At 59.1% G+C, this 12,194-nt stretch overlaps 2 protein-coding genes across 4 annotated transcripts in view; one reads left to right on the forward strand and one right to left on the reverse strand.

The window, feature by feature from the left end:
- The first annotated feature begins 2,476 nt into the window (after window positions 1–2,476).
- On the forward strand, window positions 2,477–7,324 carry CCL25 (C-C motif chemokine ligand 25). Of its 3 annotated transcripts, none has more exons than XM_051835503.2 (6): window positions 2,477–2,603; window positions 2,778–2,902; window positions 4,429–4,549; window positions 4,650–4,771; window positions 5,619–5,738; window positions 6,940–7,324. In XM_051835503.2, the coding sequence occupies exons 2-6, from the start codon at window positions 2,830–2,832 to the stop codon at window positions 6,969–6,971; spliced, it is 468 nt and encodes a 155-aa protein (XP_051691463.2). In that variant the 5' UTR covers window positions 2,477–2,603; window positions 2,778–2,829; the 3' UTR covers window positions 6,972–7,324. The 3 variants fall into 3 exon arrangements, with proteins under 3 accessions (XP_051691463.2, XP_069923642.1, XP_069923641.1); XM_070067541.1 differs by having other exon boundaries at window positions 6,986–7,324; XM_070067540.1 differs by having other exon boundaries at window positions 2,495–2,603; window positions 2,801–2,902.
- Window positions 7,325–8,288: 964 nt separating this feature from the next.
- FBN3 (fibrillin 3) overlaps window positions 8,289–12,194 on the reverse strand; it is a 64,927-nt gene continuing 61,021 nt past the window's right edge. Inside the window, 2 exon segments of the mRNA XM_051835504.2 lie at window positions 8,289–8,982; window positions 11,597–11,750. Coding sequence (XP_051691464.2) covers window positions 8,662–8,982; window positions 11,597–11,750 — 475 coding nt within the window. The 3' untranslated portion in view covers window positions 8,289–8,661.

A 12,194-nucleotide genomic window follows, 5' to 3' on the forward strand; every position in this document is an offset into this window, starting at 1 on the left:
TCCTGGCTCCTGGCTTTGGATCCGTGCAGCTCTGGCTGTTGGAGCCAATTGTGGAGTGAACCAGCGGATGGAAGACCCCCCCCCCCCGCCTCTCCTTCTCTCTGTGTGTAACTCTGACTTTCAAATAAATAAGTAAATCTTAAAAACAAAACACTTAGATTCCGGTCACCTTCTTGGGAGACCTGGGTGGAGTTCTAGGTTCCTGATTCAGCCTGGTCCAGCCCTGGCTGTTCATAGGTATCTGGGGAGTGAACGAGTAAATGGAAGATCTCTCTCTCCCCTCCCCTCCTTCCAAATACATAATTTTTTAATTAAAAAACTGGGACCAACATTGTGGTACGGCAGGTTAAGCTGCCGCCTGTAATGTGAACCTCCCATATGAGCACTGGTTCAAATCCCTGCTGCCACACTTCCATCCAGCCCCTTGCTAACACACCTAGGGAAGCCACAGAAGATGGCCTAAATACTTGGGCCCCTGCCACCCATGTGGAGACCCAGATGGAGTTCCAGGTTCCTGGCTAAGCCTGGCCCAGCCCCAGCTGTTGCGGCCTTTTGGGCAGGGAACCAGCAGATGGAAGATCCCTCTGTGTCTCTCCTAACTCTGCCTTTCAAGCAAATTTTAAAAATAATAATAATCATGGCTTTTCAACGCCAGTCTCTTCTATACAGTGGGTTCAACAGGGAGCACCTGGGAAGATCCTCTGTGTGCACCCACTAGGGCCAGTTGCTTTCCCAGAGCTGAGCCAAGCCCTGCCCACCACCTGGCCACTGCAGCTGAACCTCTGTAGACCCCTTTCTGCCCTGCAACGCTGGCGAGTCGTCACTGCCTGCCTCTGGCTGAGCTCCAGGCTGGAGACCAGCCGCGCATCATCAGAGCTAGTGGCCAAAGGCAGAGGGGGTGGGGGCTTCTGCCCTTCTGGCTGTGCTCAGTCCCTCTTGGACTCCCAGTGCCTCCAGCAGCTGCCGGGATGCTAGTCTGGCCGCCTCCACTTCAGCCCAGACGGTGAAGACCTGAGCCTCACTCTGCTGTCGTGGGACTCAGCACCACCAGCTTTATTTAATTCAAGGGTGCCTCTCTCCCCCAGATGCCAGCCTGCACATTCCTGGCTTCATCCTGGTCTTTCCAAAGCTCCCTCGCCCAGAGCCCCTCCTCCCCATGCAGGCTGCCGCTGGGACAAGCCTTGAGGGGCTAGGCGGGGTGGGGGGCTCACGCTGGGGGGACCCTTGTCCAGTCTGGGTAACGGCGAGTCCTGGCCACTGCCTGCCACGGAGGGCAGTGGGCCGTAGCGAGGAGGCTGGCCCTGGCTCTCCACGCCGCGTTCCCAAGCCCGCGGCCACGCGGAGCCGCGTCCCGCCCCAGCCTCGCCCACCTAGAGCAAGAGTCCGAAGAACTGGAGCAGAACTCGGCGTGCACCAGCTTCAGCAATCGGACTCTTGGGCACCCCCTGCCCACAACTCGGGCTGGAGAGGGCGGAGCAAGTAAGCCCCGCCCCCACAAGTCCAGCCCCTCATCCTAAGAGCCGTTTATCAGGCGCCCCCCCAAGCGTCTTCCATCAAGCCCCGCCCCTGCTCTGAGCCTCACCCACCCAGCCCCAGGGCAGGGCCCCAGGGGAGAAGGCGAGGGGCCGCCGCCAGGGGCTCCCGGAGGAAGGGGAGAAACGAGAAGAGGGTTCAAGGTGCTGTAAATGCCCAGAGAAGTGAGGACCCCGTGGATATGAGGGAAGCAAAGTCAGTCAGTTGCGAGGCCTCTGCAGTGCCCCTCTCGCGCCCTCACCCCCACCGCCCCAGCCCTCTCCCGCTTGCTCTGGGTGGTTGTGGGGGACCGATCCAGAAAAAGAAAAAAAAATGCCTTCCAGGTAAATTCTGCTTTGCTTCCTGCTGGCGCGGCTGCTCCCCAACCAGAGCATTCCTGTGTTCTGTTGGCTATTAATAGCAATTTTATTGAGATGATTCCCGAAGATAGCATTGGAGAAAATCCACCTGCCATTGCACCTCAGCCCCTTGAAAGTACCTTTCTGAGGTATTTCCTACAGCTATGTGACCGTCACTATTATCTAATTTCCTAACAAAGAGAACCCATAACCCTGGAGGGGGGGCGGGGGGCTCCCTCTCCCCACCTCCCCAACCCAGGGCCACAGCCGAAGGGACTTCCTGTTTCTGTGGATTTGCCTAATCTCAACAACGGGCACTTCTGTGACGTGATACCTTACCCCATTCCACAGGAGATAAAAATGGGGTGCAGCCAGGGCTCCACAGGAGTAGGTGCCCAGGAAACAGAGGCAGGAAAGCACTTGTGCAGGGAGATGGTGTCCACCCAGGTGTGTGCCGGTGAGGGCACCAGGGAAGGGAGCCAGCAGGTGTGTGTAGACAAGAGGCCTGGGGTGAGGGAAAGGCTAGGGTTTGTCTGGCTGCCCAACGGGGGGAAGCCAGGAGTCTGGCAGAGCAGGTGGCACAGGGAAGGAGGAGGAGTGTGGAGGGAGGGCAGGTGGTAGCAGGGCGGGGCCGGGTCTATAAAGGGTGAGGCTGAAGCCTGCCGGCCCCCAGGCGGGAGAACTTGGCCGGCATCCCAGCAAGCACCAGCTCCTGGGATCCCGATCCAGAGGGTGAGTCCTTCCCTTGACCTTGGCTCACACCAGCAGTGGTTCCCTCGGGCAAGGCTTGTCCCCAGCTTGTGTGACCTGCCTCCCTTGCGGAGGGCCCCGGGGGAGGTGGGGGGGGGGGCAGTGGCAGCAGCTGACCTCCTGGGAGCCTCAGCACCCGCCTTTCTTCCTCCCCAGGTGGCCCTGTTAATTCCTTCCAGGTGCCAAAAGGGGAGGACCAGCCTGCACCATGAACTCATGGATCCTGGCCTGCCTGGTGGTCTGCTTCGTGGGTGCCTGGACCCCCGCTGTCCACACCCAAGGTACTGTCTTTGGCCATTCCCCTGGCAACCTCTCTCCCCTTTTGTCCTCCTTGTCCCCCTCATTTGTTGCTCCCCTCCCTTCCCAGCCCCCCGCCCCTCCCCATCTTCCCCTCTCTGCTGAATTCTAAGAGGACTTTCGCCCCTGGCGTGCAGGAACTCCCAGCATTAGTGCAGGGGACTGTTACAGAGGGCCCCTGCTGGCTCCTTCTTCCCCATGGTGACTCCAGGGGCCCAGAGACTGTGGGAGGGGCCGAGGGTGGCTTCCAGCCATGGACAAAGCCACTCACAGCCCTGATCGCATAGTGTGTTGGAGGGGTGGTGCACTTTATAGGGTCCCAACCCTGCAGGGCCAGGACTGGGCTGGAGACCTGCAGCAGTGGAGTCTCATCTGAACCCCGCCCCTCCCCTTTCCCTCTGCAGCTGCTATACCATCTTTATGGGCCTCAGTTTCTTTATCTGTAAAGTGGGAATCTGAAATTCCCATTGCACAGATCAGATAGCAGGATCTACGGAGCCACTGCCTGCGAAAGGAGGACTTTGGGCCCAGCAACAGCCACTACTGTCATTAATGGGTGGTCCCAGGGCAGGCACTTGAGGATATGCAGTGCCCCCCCCCCCCCAATCCCTGATCTTGGCACTGGGTCCCATGTCCCTGGAGAGCCCGAAAGAGGAGATTGAGTCCCAGCAGCATGACCGAGTCAAGGAGCCACAGCCACGCCCTCCCACCCCAACAGCCCCTCAGCTGGGTCCACAGAGGCTTAGCCTTTGCCCGCAGTGGGCTGGGCCCCGCTGCTCTCCCTGCTGCTATCTGTGGGAGCCAGGTTCAGTCCCCGCCCTTTGATCCTGGGGAATAGGGGACCTCCAGCCCTGGGAAGCACCCGGATAGGAGCATGGCAGCTCAAGGTCTCATCCAATGCCACTGCCCCTTGCCTTCAGAGGCCAAGGTTGGGAGATGCCAGGAGGGGCTGGAGCCCTTCCTCTCCTCCCTCCTCTCTGGCTGGCACCTACCAGAGATTGAACTTGGATCCTGGAGGCCGGCTCCGGCAGCAGACTTCAGAGGCCAAGGTCAAGGTGCAGGAGCCCACACTGGCCCCCACCACCATCTCCCCAAGTCCTCCCCTGCTCACTCATCCCACCCGTTCCTCCCTCCAGATCTTTTTCCCCTCTTCTGGGTGTGTCCCCCAGTGCCCGTGCAACCCTGTGTCCTCGCAGATCAGTTTCCTTGTCTCTCCCCCAGGCCGGGGGCTCCTGGAAGACAGCGTTGCACCAAACTCTGTGTCTGTCTAGATGTGTGGTTTCTCTTTACCTGCTTTTGCTAGTTGGGACTCCTGGTGTCTGGCTGGGGGACTTCAGTAGTCACTGTGAGGGGACCCAGGGGAAGAGGGGACAGGCTCGCCAAGAGCAAGAGTCCCTCCTCCCACCCTGGCAAGATGCTTGGAGGATGGGACTGGGTGCTGCACCTGCTGTTGGCCCTGGAGCTGGGGGCTCCACGTGCGTGGATGCAGCAGCACGGGGCACTTGTGCAGTTGCAGGCATCTCTGAGGACTGCTGCCTGGCGTACCACAGCCTGTCGTGGGCTGTGCTCCAGCGCACCCAGGGCTACCAGCTCCAGGAGGTGAGCGGAAGCTGCAATCTGCGCGCCGTGAGGTGAGTGAAACCGGAGTCAGCCGCGGAGTGGGGGGCTCCATGCTGCTTTTCTTCCCTACCGTGCACCCTAACCCGGGCACCCCCTCTCTATGCACTGCAGGTTCTGCCTGAAACACAGAATAGTGTGTGGGAACCCACAGGACAAGAAGGTGCAAAGGGCCATGAAGTTACTGAACACACGGAGGAAGTCCTGCCGCCATTCTCAGAAGACTCTGCGAGGGGGTGAGACCCCTTCCCCGCCCCGGGCCTCTGAGCTTCTCAGCCCCATCAGCTAGCCTTTTGTTTGTTTGTTTGTTTTTAATTTATTTAAGGGGACTGGCACCATGGGGTAGCAGGATAAGCCACCACCTGCAATGCCAGCATCCCATATGGGCACCAGTTCAAGTCCCTGCTGCTCCACTTCTGATCCAGCTCCCCGCTAATGCCCCTGGGAAGGCAGTGGAGGATGGCCTAAGTGCTTGGGCCCCTGCATCCACATGGGAGACCCAGACGAAGCTGCTGGCTCCGGGCTTCGGGTTGGTACAGCTCTGGCTGTTGCGGCCATTTGGGGAGTGAACCAGCGGATGGAAGATCTGTGTGTCTCTCCCTCTCTCTGTAACTCTGCCTTTCAAATAAATTGGGAAAAAAAAAAAAAAGCTTTATGAAAGGCAGAGTCACAGAGTGAGTGAGAGAGAGAGAATCTTCTGTCCACTGGTTCACTTCCCAAATGAGGACAATGGCTGGAGCTGGGCCAGGCTGAAGCCAGGAGCCAGGAACTCCATCCTGGTCTCCCCGGCGGGTGCAGGGGCCCAGGTACTTGGGCCGTCATCTGCTGCTTCCCCAGGAACATTTGGCAGGGGCTGGATCGAACATGGAGCAGCTGGGACTCGAACCAGTACTCATATGGGTTGCAGGCTTAACCCTCTGCGCCACAGTGCCAGCCCCCCTGCAGCTTGGAACCCAGGTCACTTTCAGTTGCCACTTATGGGAAACTCAAGCAGGTGGCAGAAGCAGCTTCAGGCTTGGTGGGATCCAGGGGCTCCAAGGGTGTCAGCAGAGCTCTCTCTATTTCTCTCCATCTCTCCAACAGTCCCTCACAGTGGGAGGAAGAAGCCGAGTTCTAGAAAGTCCTGGCCACCATCACCCAAGCAGAGCAGTCCCGCCGGCAGCGGCAAGAGGAATGCCACCCTCCAAACAGCAGCAAAGCTGGGTGAGGATGCTTGGTCATGTGACCATCCCCGCCTTTCCCCTCTGCAGAGGGCTGAGGGCTCATGACTGGGCCAGACCAGGACCAGGGGCTCACCCACAGGACCCAGCATGTCCTCACTGGGTGGTCTGAGCCTTGCAGGGTCACATGGGCGGGTTCCAGGCGGCTGCCCACTGCCCTGACTCAGCCCAAGGGTGGACTTCAGGAAGTGCCAGAAGCAGATGCCAGGCCCACACACCAAGAGCTGCGGGGTTCTCACAAGAGAAAACCGTTATTTGCCATCCAGAGCCCCCTGCTCCACACAACACCTCTGACACCCGATGTGTCAGGGTGTTTCCCTACACGCCACACTCTCACTCCCCAAATGGCCACAACGGCCAGGAGCCTGGAACCACATCCGGGTCTCCTACAGAGGTGTCAGGGGCTCCAAGCGTCTTCTGCTGCTTTCTCAGGCGCGTTAGCAGGGAGCTGGAGCGGAAGCAGAGCGGCCGATGTGGGAGGCGGGCATCGCAGCTCCCCCAGCCAGTTCCCTCTGCCACTAGGCCCCTACTTCAGATGCCAGTCGAAAGCAGTGGGCTGGGCCCCTGACTTCCCAGCCCTGGGAGGGGGCTGCCTCCCCTGGGGGAGGGGGGCTGCCTCCCCAGATCCAGTTTTTGTGGGAGTGGCTTCTGGGGCATACACTTAGGAACCAGCGGGGAGTCAGCTAGGGGGGCGAGAGTCCTGAGGGCAGGAGCTCCTCCCTCCCTGGAATTGGGGTGTACCACCCCCACGCCCCGGCACTCACACATGTCCCCCAACCCAGAGGCTCCCTGAACGCCACAGCTCAGGGCTTTCTTCTAGAAGCTTCCTTGTGTGGTCATGATCCACGCCTAACTCCATTTCCCGGCCCTCCATGGGAGAACCGGGGGTGGGATCCCGGGCCTTCTGGTGGCCAGGCCCACCCTCTCCCCTACCCCTGGTCCAGGATCCACAGAGATTTACCTACCAGGAACCCAAGAGGCTGCTACCAGCCCAGGAAGTTGGGGGGTGGGGTGGGAGTTGGAGCCACCCCTCAGGAAGCAGGGTCAAAAGACCAAACGCTAGAACAAAGCAGGCTCCCAGCAGGCTTATCACTCAGACACTCAGATCACAAGGGTTTCGGGAGCTCTGTGCCAAGGACTGCCTGGGGCAGAGGTCAATATGCCTATTTATCATAATTTCACAGCCCTCAACTCCACTCGGCTCACCCCTCCCTGATCCCCCAACCGCAGGGCTCTGAGCCCACGCGTCTCCATCTCCGGGATCCGCCAACACAAGAGGATCTTCCTCTGACAGAACAAGTCACCCCGGGCCAGCCAGGCCGCTCCTGCCACCTGCCTCTGCGTCCGTCCCGCCCTCCCCCGCAATGCACCCCTGCCCCCCGCCCCCTTGCCCCTCTTGCCACTGGGAAAAGGGAGGTGACCTTCTGATTTTAAGGTCCTCACCACCCCAGGCCAGGCCCACCTGCTGGGTTCCTTGCAAAGCACACAGCAGTTCAGGCACCTCCCCCCATCCCCAGCCTGTACTTTCTTGTTTTTATAACTTTTCAATAAAACTTTATTTGGAAGGATGCCATTCCTGCTCTTTGTCTTGCTCTTGCTTCGTCTCGGGGTGTACCAGCCTGGGGTGCAATGCATGTGATCCCCACCCTGAGATCTGGGCCCCGCCCCGCCAGCATGATGGACAGCTCCTGGAGGGAGGCAGTGAGCACAAGGTGGGTTGAAACTTGCATGTCAGCCAGTGACCTCAGTTCCTCTTTGCTTGGCTGAACAATGGCGGTGGCTATGATTGCTTGGCCTCAACTCCAGGGTGGTGGGGAGCCCAGGGACCTCTCCACCCCCTCAGGCTCTGATGGGCTGCCCAGAGACCTTTGGTACCTCCCGTGGGTTGGGACTAGGTCAAGGACGCCACCGCCAGGCAGCACTGGCAACTCTGCCAGAGAGAATGTTCTGGAGAAAAACTCTGTAGGACATCTTCGTGGTTTGAGGCCAGGGACCAGGGTGCAGTGCCAGGAAGAATGGGGTCACACTCAGGTCCTGCCATGCACTACTTGGGGGACCCAGGCAGCTTCCATAAAATCCGTTTCCTATCTCCCCCAACCCCATCCCAGCAAGTGGGGATGACGACCCTGCCTGCCTGGGACCAAACACACTGCTCTCTGTGACAACACACAACACACCCCAGGCCAACCACACGCTTGGCAGCGTGACGAGCGTTCCCACCACCCAGCTCGGCACTCAGGCTGACCACACCCGGAACCGGGCAGGACGGCGACAGCACCTGGCTTCCAACCTGCCCCTGCCACGCTGGCCGAGGCGCTGGACCTGTCCGAGCCTCAGCTTTCCCATCTGTAAAGTGGGGAAGTGATGACCACAGCCTCCACCGCCACGGAGCTGCGGTGGCCACCAGCGGGGTAGATGATCATAAAAATACCCAGAATGCCATCGGGCATGTGGGCGGTGAAGGAAGCAGGAGCCTGGCCCTGCTGCGTGCCGCGTCTCCTCACCTTGAGAGCTTGCCAAAGGTCAGACACACTTAATCCAAAATAACTTTATTGCTGTGTCCACTTCTGATATATATATATATATGTCCTCGGGTCCCAAGCCAAGACCCCAGGAAACATGGTAGGGAGTCCCCCGCCCCCGCCAGGGGAGCCCCAGTGCAGTACAGAAGTTTTGGCTTGAGACTGACTACACCCAGCGGCCGCGGGGCCCCTTCCTGACCCTGGGTGCCCACTGTGTCCAGGAACAGATCAACTTTGGAGTCCCCTTGGCTTGGCGTGAGGTCCTCGTGTGGGGATTCAAGTCTTCCTGAGTCTTGGGGGTCGACAGGGTAGGTTGCTGCTTCTGGAATCTCACGCCCCCTAGGCAGCACTGCAGACCCAGGGGCCTGGGAAGGCCTCTTCCAACTATAGTAGCTGCAGCTGCACCTTCAGCCGCAAGGCTCGGACCCTCGGCTGGGCGTCCCAGGACCCCGCCACGTTCACCACTTCCAGCTGGTAGGTCCCAGGCCCCGGCCTCCGACGCCCCAGCCGCAGGGAGCTGAGGCCACCACGGTGATGTATGTGGAAGAAGCCTTGCTCATTGCCACGTGCAATGACGTAGCGGGCCCGGCCCCCCGGCCCCCGCTGTGCTGGCCGAAGCTCCAGGATGCGCTCTGCCTGGCCCAGGCATGAGAGGTTCAGGTGCAAGGTCAGTGGAACTTCTGAGTCAAGAGTAGCCAGGCTCACCTGGAGAGACAGACCAAGTGGGTGGTCAGAGACTGGGTGGGGGGCTCTGGGGTCACAGCCACAGAGGGAATTCAAGGTTTTTCCTAAAGCCCCAGGCAGGAGGGGAGGCCAGTCGGATGGCGACGGGCTCTGGAGCCCCCGTGGTCACCCAGGGATGGCTGGGGTTGTGACCAATGGCTTTTCTACATAAATCAGTCCCCAGAAAGGCTTCTGGGGCCAACACAGCGAGAGATGCAGGACACCCAGCTGGGCTAGACACGGGGGCTTCCGCCGGGCTTCCTGCACCTGCCTCTCTTTGAGAGCTCCCTGTGTGCGGACGACAAGCCCCTCTTTATCCCAGCTCCTCTGCAGTGCCTTCCTGGTCCTGGCAGCCGGACAAGACCCTGAATAAGCCACCACACTTCAATGGCAGGGCTACCGGGCTGGGTGACGTATCCAGTCCCACAGAAGACTATCTGTCTTTTCTCCTTTGCTCCAGGCAGTGCTGTGCGGGCTTCACCTAATTTGCATGCACAGGGACTGTTAGCTATTTCATTCAAGTCCCCAGCCTCTGAGGTCCCTGGGAGTGTGGCACAGACATGAGTGCTTCCTGACACCTGCTGGTGGTCAGTGGGTATTGCAGGCAAAGGCCCACAGCGCCACCTTCCTCAATCCAGATTTAAAGAGGGGTCCCCAAAAGTTCGTGGAAAGATGGAATGAAAAGATAAGTTCATTTGGTGCCAAAACTTCTGAAATCCATGCATTCGAGGAGTTTTCCAAAAGGTTGTGGAAAATACATTATTATGAAAAAGCTATGCACGGATTTCAAATTGTTTTGCACCAAATCCACTTTATCTTTTAAAAAATTTTTATTTATTTGAAAGGCAAAGTTACACAGAGAGAGGGAGAAGGTAGGGAAACGGAAGTGGGGGAGAGGGAGTGAGTTGTGGGGGGAGAGAGAGAGAGATATTGATTTTCCATCTGCTGGTTCACTCCCCAGTGGCCACAATAGTTGGGTCTGTGCCAGGCTGCAGCCAGGAGCCTAGAGCCTTTTTGGGGTTTCCCATGTGTGTGGCAGAGCCCAAGCACTTAGACCATCATCTGCTGCTTTTCCAGGCGCGTTAGCAGGGAGCTGGATTAGAAGCAAAACAGCTGGGTCTGGAACCAGCACCCATATGGGATGCCGGCGTCACAGTGGCGAGTTTACCCACTAGGCCACTACGCTGGTCTCCACTTTATCTTTCCTTTCTATTTTCCATGAACTTCTCTGAAGTCCCCTTGTACGCATGCCCAGCCCAGGGGGCCAGTACACCACTCCATTCACTCTTCATGAGCTCCAAGGGCTCTGTGAAGCTGACAGAGCATGCGCCAGTAACAAAGGGACGATACAAGCACAGAGCCAGAGTTTCTCCTGGCAAGCGAAAATGGAACGAAGCAACCAGCTGCAGAGAGAACGAGGGTGAAGGAACGGACAGTCCGTCCAGCTCACATGGGCGGTCCCTCAGCCCCTACATCCACCCCACGGCCGGCTGTATTTTTCCATGGCATTCATCACAGATCTTATCGACTGGGTGTTATAAAACCAAAATCTGTTTTACTTATTGTCTGTCTCCCTATTCGTAAATCAGCCCACGAGCGAAGGGGCTTTTTTCTTGTTCCCTGCTGCCCCGAGACAGTGCTCAGAGCATAGCAGGTGTTCAGTAAAACCTACGTCCTGAAGGTCGGACCTAGGACATGTCCACTGTGGGGTGAGCTGGCAGTGATGCTTCAAGGTCAGAGGTGGGTTTGTTTCTATACAGCAGAGGGGCCTGGCAGTGGGAGGGTAGCCTCACAGGAAGTAGTGATGGCAGAGGGAGCTGGGGGAGTGTGTGTGAGTTGTAGCAGTTGTATCCAGCAGGCGCTTAATACATGTTTAACTTTTAGATCCCTCAGAGCTGACCAGCAGTGGTCTCCGGGTAAGAAGCTCCAATCTGCATCGAAAACATGCACCCTGCACACGCTGGTGGGGTCAGGGTCTCAGTGCAGGGGCATGGAGGCGTGGAGAGGACTCCTGGGACTTCCAGAGATGCTGCAGGGGTGGGGACTCTCAGGGAGCGCAGGCACGGAGAGTGGTGCAGAGGCCGATGCTGGGAGGTGGGGGGAGAGGACCACCACCACTAAGGCTCTGGCAGGAGAGGGACCCAGGCCCCACCAGGGCCGGGAACTGGTGGCTGTCACTCAGGAGAGGCAAGCCAGGCACAGCAGACAGGTGCAGGCTGCTAAACTGGCCATTCTGGGCCCCACTGGTGCTAAATCCCGAGGGGCTCCCTGGGGGAGCCTCCCCAGCCGGTGGGGAGGTGTGCCAAGTTCTGGGGGAGGCAGAACTGGGGGGACTGAGGCATTTCTCCTGCCTCCAAGAGCCATGCAAGGCAGAGCTCCAAGGGAGGCAGCAAGGGGGTGCCTAGCTCATCATCAGCTATGAGGTAAGGGTGTCCAGGGGCCCCCCAAGAGCAACCCGGGGCTGAGCATATTAAGGAAGCTCTGGGCAGGCCCCACACCCCAGAGTTCTTTCTTGTGGAGGGGGCCCACATCCTCCCTGCCAGCCCGCATCCATGCCCTGGCTGCTCCGCCCCGCCCCGGGCAGCCCCCACAGTACCTGGGGGTCCCTGTGTGCACTGCGCCGAGCCCGGTTCCCAGAGGCGAGCCCGTTGATCTTGCACTCATAGCAGGCTTCAGGCGAGAGTGGCTCTTCCTTCTCATCTGGGGCATCCTGGAGCCCTGGGCCGAGGCCCAGGCCAGAGACACAGTGCCTGGAGCGGAATGGATAGGGTGGGTGGGCCTTCAGGAGCAGGGGGTGGGGCCTCCCCAGCTTCCCTCCCTCACCTGCTCCTCTGCTGTGAGCCATGCTGCCCGTGGTGGCAAACTCTGGTGTGCAAACAGGCCTGAGGCTCGGTGTGCACGGGGCTCTGTGCGCATAGGCATCTCACAGCTTTGCCGGGTGTACACAGGAGTAAGACACACACGTGCTGAGCTGGGTGGGTGTGGCCGAGCGCACCCAGGGGGCCTGCACCTGGCAGCTCGTGTGCACACGGGGATGCTGTGTATGCAAAGGGCTGTGCCTGGGACAGCTTGCATGCACACAGGGATGTCATGTGTGTATACACAGAGATGCCACATGTGTGCACACATGTTCATGTTGGGATGCCTCAGCAGCACAAGTGTGCCCAGAGATCTGCGTGTGTGTGTATGCATGC

This window comes from Oryctolagus cuniculus, assembly GCF_964237555.1.
Source record: "Oryctolagus cuniculus chromosome 16 unlocalized genomic scaffold, mOryCun1.1 SUPER_16_unloc_1, whole genome shotgun sequence".
Taxonomy (NCBI): domain Eukaryota; kingdom Metazoa; phylum Chordata; class Mammalia; order Lagomorpha; family Leporidae; genus Oryctolagus; species Oryctolagus cuniculus.

Excerpts from the sequence above, each read along its gene's own strand:
- CCL25 (XM_051835503.2), top strand. The coding sequence starts at position 2,830 with ATGAACTCATGGATCCTGGCCTGCCTGGTGGTCTGCTTCGTGGGTGCC. Across the intron at positions 2,903-4,428 it reads CCCCGCTGTCCACACCCAAG|TTGCAGGCATCTCTGAGGAC; the intron begins GTACTGTCTTTG and ends GCACTTGTGCAG. Across the intron at positions 5,739-6,939 it reads CCAAACAGCAGCAAAGCTGG|CCCTCAACTCCACTCGGCTC; the intron begins GTGAGGATGCTT and ends ATAATTTCACAG.